This window comes from Saccopteryx bilineata, chromosome X (genome assembly GCF_036850765.1).
Source record: "Saccopteryx bilineata isolate mSacBil1 chromosome X, mSacBil1_pri_phased_curated, whole genome shotgun sequence".
Lineage (NCBI taxonomy): Eukaryota > Metazoa > Chordata > Mammalia > Chiroptera > Emballonuridae > Saccopteryx > Saccopteryx bilineata.
The window spans coordinates 99,996,320-100,010,549 of record NC_089502.1 but is presented as its reverse complement, the minus strand read 5'-3'; the positions used below and the strand labels follow the sequence as shown (position 1 = coordinate 100,010,549).

At 49.8% G+C, this 14,230-nt stretch overlaps 1 protein-coding gene across 1 annotated transcript; it reads left to right on the top strand.

Moving 5' to 3' along the window:
- The first annotated feature begins 295 nt into the window (after positions 1–295).
- SYP (synaptophysin) lies at positions 296–12,585 on the top strand. Its single transcript, XM_066249576.1, has 7 exons — positions 296–377; positions 1,537–1,602; positions 2,734–2,858; positions 5,649–5,844; positions 6,534–6,725; positions 7,900–8,230; positions 11,009–12,585. The coding sequence occupies exons 1-6, from the start codon at positions 342–344 to the stop codon at positions 8,224–8,226; spliced, it is 942 nt and encodes a 313-aa protein (XP_066105673.1). The 5' UTR covers positions 296–341; the 3' UTR covers positions 8,227–8,230; positions 11,009–12,585.
- Positions 12,586–14,230: the final 1,645 nt, after the last annotated feature.

Genomic DNA, 14,230 nt, shown 5'->3' with positions numbered 1-14,230 from the left:
AATGCTGTTTTAAGGATTAAATCATTGAACAGATTCAACAAACTCGGTAAGGGGCCTGGTAAAATATCATACTGTAGGACCGAACGGTCCTCCTCTCCGCAGCCCTCTTATCTGTGTTTTCAGAGACACAGATCTTCCTTGAGCTTTCTCGGGGTTCCAGCCTCGGGCTGAAAAGGCCGCCGGGGACTTGTGCACGGCCACTGTGCGCAGGTGCGCATGGCCAATGAGGCGGGGGCGCGAGGGGAGGAGCTGCGGCTGTCTCGGCAGTTCTGACGATCGCGCACCCCCCCTCCGCTCCACCCGCCCTTGCTAGCAGGCTCCTCCCGCCCCCTGCATTGCTGATGCTGCTGCTGGCCGACATGGACGTGGTGAATCAGGTACGCGTTCCAGCACCGCGGACAGAGCCCGCCGCTGCTGGGCCTCCCTGCGCGGGTCACAGCGGATCGGCTGACTCTGAGAGGCGGTGGCCAGGGTCCTGGCAGCGGGCACCCAACCCCGGACGCTGGGGCTGGGGTCTGCGGCAGACGGAGGGAGGAAGGGGGAGGTGGAGAAAAGGAGTGCACCCTTTGCCGCAGCAAGGGCTGTCCTCACTGCCGCAGCGGGGGCCACCACAAGCCTGGTTTCTTACAGGCCTCCGGGAAGGGAGGAAGAGTGTCTTGGGACTAGGGTATGGGCAAGGGAGAAAGGGGGAGAGTGGAAGAAAGATGGGGGGTGCTGCGGATGAGCCAGGGAATAGCAACAGAAGGCTTTAGGGCGGAAGGTGGGGGAGGGCTGACAGCGGCCCCTCCCAAACAGAGACGGTACCCCAATAGAAAACCACTCCTTCTCCCAGAGCAGACCGAGGAGGTCGAGCCGATTTTGCCTCTCCAAAACCCTTAGTCTGCCCTCCCCCAGCACATATCCAGCGAAGCCATGTCCCAGCCCTCCCCTATCTTAATCAGCCTAGACTCTGCCTTCTCTCTTCTTCAACACATTAGAACCTCACCCCTCTCTAACCAGTACCAACCCTTCCCTATCCTCATCTCTTCAGACCCCCCATCACCACCATCCGATTCACGTTGACTGTTGCAGACCCCTCCCCCACCCAAGTCAACCTGACTCCCTCCCTGTTATGACTCACCTTCACCATTCAAGACCCCCTCCCCCACCCTAATGAACCCCTACTCTGTCCTTACTCGTCCCACCTGATACCTTTCTCCATCTGATTCACCTGTACCATTTCAGACCTTCTCCCTTTGCCTAATTCATCCTGACTTTACCCCATCTTCCTCATCCCTGACACCCTCTGAATCTATCTCACCACCTCTCCAGACCTTCCCACCAGTTCTGAACCCCTGGGGTCTTCTCTTAGAGAAGGTGTGCCCACACCTTGCCCGAAATGTCACTTTCTCCTTCTCACCCCCTCTCCAAACAAACGTCCTCCCTCCCTCCAGGACGTCACATGCCCTATCCCCAGGGGTCATCGCTTGGTGGCGCCCCTCACCTCCCTCTCCATTCCCAACAACCCCACCCCCTCCCCACCATTTCTCTCCTCAGCTGGTGGCCGGGGGTCATTTCCGGGTGGTCAAGGAGCCCCTTGGCTTTCTGAAGGTGCTGCAATGGGTGAGTGCGGTCTGGGTAACGGAGAGCGAAAGGGAGGGAGATAGTGGAATCTGGAAGCGCAGGGGTTGAGTTGGGGTGGAGATCAAGGAATGGATGGGTGGACTGGGGGTTGAAGGAGATGGTGGAATTGTACCCCAGCATGAAGTCCTGGGGGTCTGGGGCCAGAGAATACATGGGCTGTCAAATGATTTCACATAAGGCCAAGTGTACCCCGTTGTGAAGTGGAAGATTGTGACGTCCTACCCTCCTCTCCTGAGGTGAGAGAGAGGCAAGGGAGGTGGAGCTTGAAGCTGGTTGCTGCGGGAGAGACGCAAAGCCGAGAGAAAACCCGAGACAGTGAAAAAGAGAATGAGAGACAGGGAATGATGGAGATAGATATGGAAATACCTAGAAAAAAAAGAGATATAGAGATATGAGAGAGGAGACAAACAGAAAGAGACAAAGAAAATGAAGATAGGAAAAGGTGAACAGAGAACAGAGATGCAAAGAGAAATAGATACAAGAAGAGGCAGAAAATGAAAATGGGATGGGGGAGAGAAAGAGACAGGAAAAGAATCACTGAAAGAAAGGAGAAAAAGAGAGACTAATACACAGAGAAAGAGAGGCACAAGGAAGACAGAGAGCACACCACAGAGACAGTAAGAGACAGAGAGAGAGACAGACAGACTGGGAGACAGAGGACATAGAGAGAGAGACGGAAAGACACACAGAGATACTAGAGAGGCAGAAACAGGGAAACAGATAGAGAGACAAAATGACATCTGAGAAAGACAAAGACACAAAAACAAACAGAAAGGGATACTGAGAGAAATAGAGACACAGAGAACAACAGAGGCAGATGGAAACACAGAGAGAGACATAGAAATAGAGAGACTGAGACAGAAGAGAGAGAGAAGGAGGGGGTCAGAGCATTGAGAGGTACAGACAGAGATAGACACTAGGAGAAAGGAAGAAGCAGCCACACCCCAGTAATCAGCTTGTCCTTGGGCCCTGATGAGCCCTGATTAGGGGGTGGGGGGGGACTGGTCCATCTGCTGCTGCCTGTGCTGGGCCCTGATCTGTCCAGAGGAGGGCACCCCATCCCACGTGCACACAGGCTCACCACGGCCATCCCCATCCCTGCTGCCCAAGGTCTTTGCCATCTTCGCCTTTGCCACATGCGGCAGTTACAGTGGGGAGCTTCAGCTGAGCGTGGATTGTGCCAACAAGACCCACAGTCTCCTCAACATCGAGGTTGAATTCCAGTACCCCTTCAGGTGTGCTCCCACCCTAGTCCACCCCTGGGACCCTGACAGACCTTGAAGAGGGGGGGGTGAGGCGGGACCAGCCAACACCTCCTCCCCAGTGGCTCCTGCCCAGCCCCTACCTCAGGAGACCACACCCATTCAGGTCACTGCACATGCACTGAGCACCTACCTCGTGCCTGGCACTGCTCTGGACACCTAAAGCATGTGGTGAGCAAGACAGGCAGAGGCTTCTCTGCCTGTGGAGTAGCCTTCTATCTCTCTCCCACTGCTTCACTAATAAACTCTTTCACTTTCAAAAAAAAAAAAAAAAAGACAGGTATAGGCTGTTGCCCTTTAGCTATGTTCTAGTGAAGGGATGGGGCAGGAGATGGGCAATAAGCAAGATTCTAAAGCAAAAGTATATACAGCCTTAACACAGTAGGTACTCAATAGTGTTAGCCAGTGTCATTGTTTCATTTCCATTCATTTATTTATTTCCATTCATTTCCATACACATTTTTTTTTTTTTGGAGAATCTGTTGTATGTCAAGTACCGCTCAAAGTGCTGGGGACATAACAGTGAACGAAACAGACCAAGCTCCCTACTCTCATGGAACAAACATTATAACAAGTTAATTAATAAAGAGGATAATTGCAGACTGGGAGAAATTCAAGGAAAATATCCTCATGCAGGGTTTTGTGATAGAGAATAATGACGGGGTGCTATTTAGCTATAGGGAATGATTAAAGCTAACTAAACAATTTACTGAGCTCATACTCTGTGCTGGGTGTTAGGTACATGCAAGTGAGCAGAAGCAGGCAAGGTCACTGCCCTCAAGGAGATGTTTACCTCCTGGCTGGGGGGGGGGGAGACAGAGACCCACAGACACAATTTCACTCCTCCACTGCGTGGGACAAATCACATAATTACTCTAGATCTCAATTTCCTCATCTGTAAAATGGGATCATACTCACAGGGTTATGATAAATATTAACTAAATTAATACTTGTAAAGTGCTTAGCACAGTGCCAGGTACATAATAAGCACTCCACAAGTGTTTGTTAACATGGGGAAAATAAATAAGTTCAAGGGACTCAGAAAAGAGATCATTAATTGGATTAGAAATTGGAAGGGGGTGAGCACTAAGGGTAAATGGAGGCTCAGGAGGTCACCCAGGGTTAGAGGGCAGAGTGAAGACAGGAAAGCCCAGCACAGTCCCTGAGCAATGGTGGAAAGAAAAGGCGGTACCAGGAGGCGTGGCCTGAAAGGCAGGGGTGCAACCAAGGATCCACCAGTTCACAGAAACCAGAGAAGAGTTTGGGGAAGGAAGGGAAGTTGGCAGCACGGGGTACTGCTGAGAGCAGGCCCTTTGAGAATCCAGAAGACCACAAAAATCTGTGTCACTCCCCCCACACCTCCCATGATTAGTACCTCGGGTCCTGAGGATCGACTTTTTACCCACAAGTCTACTGGGAAAAAGTCTGGACCATGGGTCCCCCTAACCAACCCACCACCGTCCCAATACCCCCAAGTGCCTTTCATTCCCCTTTAAATACACCTCTCTCAACCCAGCACACTAGAAACCAAGCAACTCCAACCCACATTCAACTCTCAGCTCCAACTATTACCAGCTACACAACCTTGCACAAGTCACTTAACCTTGCTGAGCCTCCATTCGTTCATCTGTAAAATGGGTATAATAATGCCTGCTTTGGAGAATTTCGGGGATGGAAGGATCATTAAATAAAGCATTTATGCAAAATAGTAGGGGATTAATAAGTGAAAGCCTTGGGACCTTTTCTACACAAGGGCATTGGCCCCATTGGCTCAGGCTCGGGATCCTGCACAGGAACCTGAGGCGAGAGCACTGGGACCCCACCCCAGTCTCCCCCACACACATCTCTCCCTATGACCCCCTCCTCCATCACACCACCAGAAAGGCCTTAGCCCCAGGCCTTCTCAAACAGCCCCTCCCGCCTCAAAAAAACACATCGTGTTCCAGGATCCCCTATTCCCTCCTGTCCGTCTGTGTCTTCCCATTTTGTAGTCTCTTGGGTCTCTGTTATGCATCCATATTTTTTTCTCTCGGGGACCTGAAGTAAGATGGGGAGAAGAGTCAATGTGATGTAAGGGGAAAATACAGGTTTCAGACCCCAAACTCTGCTATTCCCATGCCAGCTGTGTGACTTTAGGTATGTTAATGCATTTCACTGAGCCTCTGTATATTTCATTTAATAAACATATATAAAGTGCCTACTATGTGGAAGCACTGTTTCAGGTCGTACAGACACAGCAGTGAACAAAACAAAGGGAAAAACCCTGCCTTCTTGTAATTACAGCAAAAATGGGGAAAAAAACAATGGTTTGTCAGATGGGATATCACTGCTACAGTGAATAAATGGAGCAAGGAAGGGGGCTAAGGAGTGCTGGGAGGGAATGGTTGAATTTAATTTTAAACAGTAAGATCAAGGAAGACCTCAGTGAGGAGGGGACTGTTGAGCAAAGCTCAAGGGAGATGAAGGGAGTAAGACATAAAGATATCTAGAAGATCATTCCAGTGCACAGATTCTGGGGTGGGAGGGTGCCTGGTATGTTCTATGAATAACCAAGTGGCCCAGGCGCCTGTGTAAAACTAATTTCATTGAGTGCTATGAACAATTAATGAAATGTGACTGGTACACAGTAGGTGCTCTGTGGATGGTTATGTCCTCCTCTTCCAGGGACCTTGTCAATCTGGGGGACTAATGACTGGGCAGGGGGGAGGGAGGAGGGTGGGGGTTCTTCAAGTCTGGGCCACACCTGCCCACCTCTCTCTGCAGGCTGCACCAAGTGTACTTTGATGCACCCGACTGCAGAGGGGGCACTTCCAAAGTCTTCCTACTGGGGGACTACTCTTCATCAGCCGAATTCTTTGTCACGGTGGCCGTGTTTGCCTTCCTCTACTCCATGGGGGCTCTGGCCACCTACATCTTTCTGCAGAACAAGTACCGAGAAAACAACAAAGGGCCCATGCTGGTGAGCCCCCACTGCCACTTGTATTCCAGGGCTGGGAAACACAGAGCCTCGGGGAGATGGCCATGTTCATACATCACACCAAATCCCAGACAGGCCCATATGCAAGCAGCCACCATAAGAGCCACACATGCTACTGCTGCTGTTGCTATGACTATCAGGAACACTAAATCAAGGAGTGACAGAGACACACTCATAGGCCACACAGAATCCCAGACAGGCCTACATCTGGAAAACAGCCACTTCTCACACAACCAAACAGTCACACAGCCTTAGATCAAAGGAAGAAGCACACAGAGGTTCACCACAAGAGTCATGCTTGTCAGGCCACACAGACATGCTGATTCCTACACAGCTGTACTCATACACTCTCAGCCCAGACAAAGAATGACATATCCTCACATTCAGATGAAAGTGGAAAGACACATTACTTTCCACAGATTCGACAACCATCCTCAGAATTCACCCATACCCACACCACGTATCACAATCACACTCCCACATCCTCTGTGTCACACACAAGCCCAAGCTAGGAGGGCTACCTTCAAGTATGTTTTGGGGAAAAGGCAGGGGAGAGAGAGACCTCTTCTGTGGGACCATCCTCCCAAGAAAGCCTGTGATCAGAGGGGGCCCCACAGCCCAGCATGAAGCAGTCCACTCAGTGTCATCTTCCTCTCCCCTGTCCATCCTAGGACTTCCTGGCCACGGCGGTGTTTGCCTTCATGTGGCTGGTTAGCTCATCAGCATGGGCCAAGGGGCTGTCGGACGTGAAGATGGCCACAGACCCAGAGACCATTATCAAGGAGATACCTAGCTGCCAGCAGAAGGAGAATACATGCAAAGAGATAAGAGACCCCGTGACCTCTGGCCTCAACACCTCTGTGGTGAGCCTTGGGAAGCTGGTTGGGCTGGCTAGGGAGAGGGGCTGATCACTTACAGTCTGGTATAGGGAGTGGTGGGAGAGAGAGAATGAGAGAATTCAGAGGACATCCAAGAGGCACACCAACAAGAGAGCCTTGAAGGATTAGATAGCAATTGTAACTACTGTGACACCACAAACTGTCTCCAAGAGGAGAACATGACATTCTCAATTAGGTTGGGGAGACCTGGATCCCAGCCCCAGCCTACTCATGTAAAATCTCCAGCAACTCAGTACCTTCTGTTTCCTTATATGCCAAATGAGTAATTTGAAATATTTCCCACCTGGACGCCCCCTACTGGCCGGAGTCTGTCTGAGCTCAAATCCCTGCTCTGTTACTTCCAAGTTCTGTGACCTGAAACTCGTTACTAAGTCTACCAGGCCTCAGTTCCAGCATGTAAATTGAAAACTAAGAACAGGTCCTGTTCCAAAGTTGAGTATTTAATGAGCTAATAATACAGAGTGCTTAGAAAAGGGCCTGGCATATGGTAAGTCATATACAAGTGTTACAGATATTTAGATTCCAACTTTTATTTGCTAGCTGTGAGACCTTAGGTAACAGGCTGTCTGAGCTTCAGTTTTCTCAACTGTAAAGTGAAGATATTACTTCCTGTCTCAAAATTGGATTATATTGTATATATTTATTTTATATACATGTAAAACATATTTTTTATTTATAAAATGTGTTTAATATGAAAGTATGTATTTATTTATATACTTTATATATGTGTAGTTTATATATGTATGCATAATTATACACCTATTAGTACATTTACATATTTAATCCAAGTTTACGCTTAATATTTTACTATATCACAAATTTAATTTACTATATTTTGTACATATATAAAACGTGCATATGTAACACGTAAATGTGCAAATGTATAAACAAATGTATGTACTGTTACTAGATCTCAACATCCCAGGAATCTGAATTCTAACATGCCCTACCCCTCGCCCTCACGATGATTTTTCTTCACATTGATGTTCATGCGCTGGGACTTGGTGGTCTGTGTTTCAGAAACCACCACCCTTCGGGCGCCCACGGATCCATGCCTGACGCGCACGCTGCCTCGACGTTTCCCGGGGCTGCCGTGGCAATGGGCGTAGGACGACAGCCGGGCTTTATCTCCCCGCAGGTGTTCGGCTTCCTGAACCTGGTGCTCTGGGTCGGCAACCTGTGGTTCGTGTTCAAGGAGACAGGCTGGGCCGCCCCATTCCTGCGCGCGCCTCCTGGCGCCCCCGAGAAGCAACCGGCTCCCGGGGACGCCTACGGCGAGGCAGGTTATGGGCAGGGCCCTGGCGGGTACGGGCCCCAGGACTCCTACGGGCCCCAGGGTGGCTACCAACCCGACTACGGGCAGCCTTCTGGCGGCGGTGGCGGTGGCTACGGGCCTCAGGGCGACTACGGGCAGCAAGGCTATGGCCCTCAGGGTGCGCCCACCTCCTTCTCCAATCAAATGTAGTCTGGTAAGTGATGGGCAGGCGGTGCGGCCAAGGAGGGTACCTGGTAGGAAATGGGTGGGTCAGTAAACCAATAAGAGTCCGTAAGAAATGGTTAAGTGAGACGCTGGCTTCACAAGTGAGGGTGGGAGTTTGAAGGAGCCAATACAGAGGCTTAGCTAGCTACTGCTAAGAGCGAAAAGCTATTCACTTAGTGGAAAGCAGAAGAGTGCTTGAAGATGGGCAGAATGGAGAGCCAATGGGAGAGGATGCAGTATGGCTATGAGGGAAGGGGGGGGACTGTGTAGTGGAGAATCAGCGGAGCATAGGAGTGGTGCAGGAGGAGGAGTGGTCTTGGAAGTGATGGACAAGCCAATATGGCATGATAAATCCAATAAATGGTGAGGGTAAACTGGTTTGGATCATGAAAGTCAGACCAACTCACCAATTCCAATCGGGAGGAGGTGATAGATCTTCCACCTCTCCCCAACTCTGGAGGTAGGGGATGTGGTATGGAATTTCAAAGAAGGAAAAAGGGATGCGGCAGGGGTATTGGAAAGGCTTGCTGGCCTTCTTGCCCGACCTGAAAAGTGAGATTCCCCACATATATGAGGGGAGAAGAAGCAGGGGAATAGAATGAGAGAAGAAAGGCAAGGAGATGGCAGCCCATGGGTGGAGATAGCATCTGGCATTTGGCCAGGGTGGAAAGGGCAGGGAGGAGTTTACTACCATCCCACATCTAATTCATCAAAAAATCATTTTGGCTCTACCTTCAAAATATATCTATAATCTTCCCACTTCTCACTGTCATATCCCCCAAGCATTTTAGGTTTCCACCCCCATTCCTGTTCTATTCGCTGCATTGGAAAATATCTCATTAAATGCTTTTTTTTTTTTTTTTTTTTTTTTTTTTTTTTTTTTTTTTTTTTGAGAGAGAGATGAGAAGAATCAACTGGTAGTTGCATCACTTTAGTTGTTGATTGATTGTTTCTTATACATGCCTTAGGGAGGGGGGTCAAGCTAGGGACGTTGGGAATCATGTCCATGATCCCTTACTCAAGCCTGCAACCCCACGCTCAAGCTGGTGACCTCAGTGTCCCAGGTTGGTGTTCTATTCACTGTGCGACCACTAGTCAGACAGGATCCCATTAAACTTTAAGTCAGTCCACCTTCCTCGTGCTCAGAGCTCTGCCAGGGCTTGAATCTCACGCAGATTGAAAGCTACAGGCTTCACAAAGCCCTACACAATCTAGCCCCTCCCCTGATTCCTCTGGTTTCTCATTTTACCACTCCACACAAACACACACACACACTCACTTCCAGCCACACTGGCCACACCGAGGTACCAGGCACAATCCAACTTCAGGGCCTTGCCTTGGTACTTGCTTTCCTCCTGGAGTTTCACAACCAGGCACTAATAACCTCACCTGGCCAGGTCCTTACAAGTCCCCTTTCTTAACCTCTCCCATGGTACCCTGTGCTTTTTTAAACAAAGTTTGTAATTATTAGTTTAGATGTTTATTGACTCTCCCACTAGGCTAGGGGATGTGACCATGACTTATTCAGGCTATAAACACATCATTTAGAGCACTACTAATGTTAAGAAACATTTATTGCCTGACCAGGCGGTGGCGCAGAGAATAGAGCATCAGACTGGGATGTGGAGGACCCAGGTTCAAGACCCTGACATCGCCAGCTTGAGCTCAGGTTCATTTGGTTTGAGCAAGGCTCACCAGCTTGAGCCCAAGGTCGCTGGCTTGAGCAAGGAGTCATTCGGTCTGCTGTAGCCCCCGGTCAAGGCACATATGAGAAAGCAGTCAATGAACAACTAAGGAGCCGCAATGAAACATTGATGTTTCTCATCTCTCTCCCTTCCTGTCTGTCTGTCCCTATCTGTCCCTCTCTCTGACTCTCTGTCTCTGTCACAAAAAAGGATAAATATTTTCAAAAGAGACATTTATTGAAACAACATAAACATGAAACTTTTTATTCTCTGCTCAGAATCTTCCCATGATTTACACCTCATCCAGAGTCAAAGCTGAAGGCCTCACAACCTAGTTCTATGTGACCCCATTACTTACCTCTCTGATATCACTTCCCATCCCACCATTCTCCCTTGCTCATTCCATTCAAGTCCCACAGACCCCCTTGCTATTCCTCAAAAGCATTGTTCAAGGTCCCACCGCAGGGCCTTTGCACTGGATGTACCCCCTGCTTGGAATGCTCTTTTCCCCTCCTCCCCCAGTTATCAGCATGGCTCATTCCTTCACCTCCTGAACTCTTGATTTATTCCAATATCACTTCTTCAGTGTGGCCTCCTCTGACTACCTTACTTACTACAGCAACCTTCCTTCCCCTGCTGGCACTTCTAATCCCCTTACCCTGGCCTACCTTTTGTTTTTCCATTTCACTTATTATCACCTTACGTTATGCTAGATAATTTTGTATATTATGGTAATTATTTGAAGTCTGTGTCCCTGCTACAGTGTAAGCTCCACAAAGATGAGAATCTTTGTTTGGCTTCATGTAGTTTATAACCAATGACTAGAAAAGTTCCTGTTAACAGACTTTTTTGGGTTAGGGGAGTGAGGACCATAATTTCTTTGGTACCTAACCTAGCGGGGCAAGGTATATCTTCCTAGTAGGGAAAGCTGGGATGAAGCTGACTCCAGGACTCTGACTGAAGGAAAAGGGAAGACCTGGCAGGCAGAGGATAATGCCAGGGCAAAGGTATAGCAACACAGCCCCTCCTTAAGGGTGCTGTGTCTGGACCCCCTCTCCTTTCTGTGTCTTTTGTCTCCACAGGTCAGTGCATCCCAGGAGGATCCCATGGGTGGGCAAGAGCTCAGGAGAAGGCCTGCCCCCCTTCTCACCCCTACACCCCAGGTCTCCACCCCTCAAACCAGGAGACCCTTAACCGTCTTTGATATATATATATATGTAAAATATATATAGATATCTATTTGTCTGTCTGAGCCCTCGCCCCCACTCTACTCCCCTCATGCATTAGGGGCCCAATCTTTAGTCGGCTCCTCTCTTACCTCTGGCTCTTTCCCTGCATCCCTTGGCCCCTCTCTGTTCCCAGGCCCTGTGCCCTGAGGTTGGGGAGGACTCTGAAAGAGGAACAGGGAGGAGACAGACCTTGGCTGTGTGGGAAGGCTGGGCTTGACTTCAGACTGTCTCTCCTTTCTCCCTCCCCTCCTACAAACTCTGGCCTTGATTTCTCCAGCAATGTTTGAACAAGGGCCATTACCGAAAATTCAACCCTGACTGGGGGAGGGAAGAGATTGGAGGGCATGGGACCTCAGGTGGTCTTGGAGAGGAGGTCTGGGGTGGAGGGGACTAATGAGCAGGGAGATTGGGTTCCAGGCATACTGGAAGTGGAGTACATAGGAGAAGGGTGCCTTAGAGCACTCCGGAGAGGATCTTGAAAGGGGGCTGAGGATGAGATTCTGAAAAGATCTGAGCTTTGAGTGAGGCAGTGGGTTGGCCCCACAGTGGTCAGGGCTTGCAGTAGGACTTGGCTCTATGGAAGGGGTTTGACTTGGGGGTCTGGAGACAGGGTTCGGAAGAACGCTGAGAGTTCTGGAGGAGGTGGGGCTTGAACCAGGCAGTGAGTGAAGCTCCAGAGTGGGTGGATCTTGGATTGCGACAGGAGTCTACGCAAGGAGTGTGGCTTGGAACATTTAGGAGACAGATAGATTCTAAAGCTGACTGACAGGAAGGGTGATTCAGTAATGGGCCGCACTTGAGGTGTGGGCGTGGTTGGGGTTCTAAATGGGACGGGGCTTTAAAGTGGGCCGTGCTTGGTGGTTTAAGACAGGACAGCCTGCCACCCTACTTCACAATGGGACAGTGAAGATAGTATGTTTTAAGGCAGGCAGGTTTGGCAGTGGCTAGTGCCTATGGGATGAGAGGGAATAACTCCTGCCAACGCTAGGGACTGAGGGAACCTAGGGAGAGTTGAGAGGTATGGCTTGGAGGGTAAGGGGTGGGACCCAGATAGAAGCACCCACACCTACCGTTGCCCACCCCCACAACGGGACAGCTACGTAATCAGAGGACAGAGCCAATGGGCTTGTGGGGCCGGACCACCCCTCTCTCCACCTTCTCCTGCCTCCTCCTTCCCTCCACACCCCCACCTGTCCCAGGGTGGTTGGAGGCCCCGTGTGCAGCCCTTATCCTACACTTTCTGCTGTGTCCGTGACGTCGGTAGTGCCTGTGACCGTGTGTTGCCATTTTGTCTGGCTGCGGCCCTTCCCCCTCCCCTGCAGACCACCACCCTTTTCCTTTCCCTTGGTATTGTTTGAAGACTCCCTCCCAGAGGAAGAACAAATATGATTAATTATCCTCCCCTAAATAAATTCCTTAACCACCTAGTACACCCGGTTCTGCCTTCTCAGTGTGTCTTTTTTTGGGGGGACACAAAGGGAGAGATGGAGAGGAGGCGAGAGGAAGCTCTTCCCCCAAACTGCTGGACTTGATTCAGTTCACTCCACCATTTTAGGCCCCTCCAGCAGTGTTTGGCCAAGCTGCATCCTCAGTGAGGCCTCGCCTACAGATAATTCTAAGTCATGCTGCCTCACTATTTGCCAAAGAAAGCCCTGTCTTTCAAGAATTCAGTTCATATTGTTTAAAGATTTTATTTATTCATTTTAGAGAGGAGAGAGAGAGAGAAAGGGAGGAAGAGCAGAAAGCATCAACTCATTGCTTCTAGTAGGTGCCTGGACCAGGCAAGCCCGTGGTTTTAATCCAGCGACCTCAGTACTCAAGGTAGACTCTATTCACTGCACCACCACAGGTTAGGCTCAAGGGTTTGGGTCTAATTCTAGTCCGTTAGCCACGCACCTTCCCCGCCCTGTCCTCAAATCCTCAAGATGTTCGATTAGAGAACCCCATACTCCACAGGGAGACTTTCCCCTACCCACACCACACCCCTCGTATTCTACAGACCCTACCGTCTCTTCATCTTGCTATCTCCACCCCAGCTGGAACACAGGGATACCGAGTAGGCTGCAAGGCCGGGAGGCGGCGCGCCAGGGCGACTTGTTATTTCATTCATTCATTCCCTTTAACCCCTCCCAGGCTCCTCCCTGGAGCAGGAAGAGGCGGGAAATGACAAGTCTGTGCGTAATGGAGCGGGAGGGCGATCTGAAAATCCCTGGTGCCTGCGACGAAAGGTTGGCTCACTACCGCCTCTGCCCTAATTAGAGACCCCAGCCGGGCACCCTATTTCAAACCGCAGGCCACGGACCCCCTCCTCCCAGCCCCGAGGTACAGCAAAGCCTGAGAACCTGGAGAAGCTCCCAGCTCTGGGACTGAACTCAAAGAAAGGGCTATCTAACTGGAGAGAGAAAAATGGGACCAGGGGAGGGAAGCCTATTAGATCTTCCAAGGATTTAAGGAACATGACAGCTGGGCCTGTAAGGATGGGGAGGGAAAAACAAAGCGCTGGGAACCTGGCCAGTGACTTTAACCTCCTCCTCATAAATCTCAAATGATCCTGGCTCTGAAGAGATGAGAGCGACGCACGTGGGTGTGTATTAGATCTAGCTCCCTGATGGGGGCGAGTGAGCACCAGCTACAGCTGCGATGCAGTTGAAGACCATTCTTGCAGCATTTATTCCGGAGGAAAGAATCCCTCGGAACATCACCAGTAGGGAAGGGGCTAAGGCTTTAACCCCTCCCCCAAATAAGCATACATGATAAATGGTCACGAAGCGCCAGTACAAGTATCCTAGCGCAGTGGTCTCCAACCTTTTTTGGGCCACGGACCGGTTTAATGTCAGAAAATATTTTCACAGACTGGCCTTTAGGGTGGGATGGATAAATGCACAAAATAAAATTATGCGACCTGCGTAAACACTGTGGTATTTTTAAATATAATTGTCCAACTTACGAGACAAGCGTCAAGAGTGAGTCTTAGATGGATGTAACAGAGGGAATCTGGTCATTTTTTAACAATAAAACATCGTTCAGACTTAAATATAAATAAAACGGAAATAATGTAAGTTATTTATTCTTTCT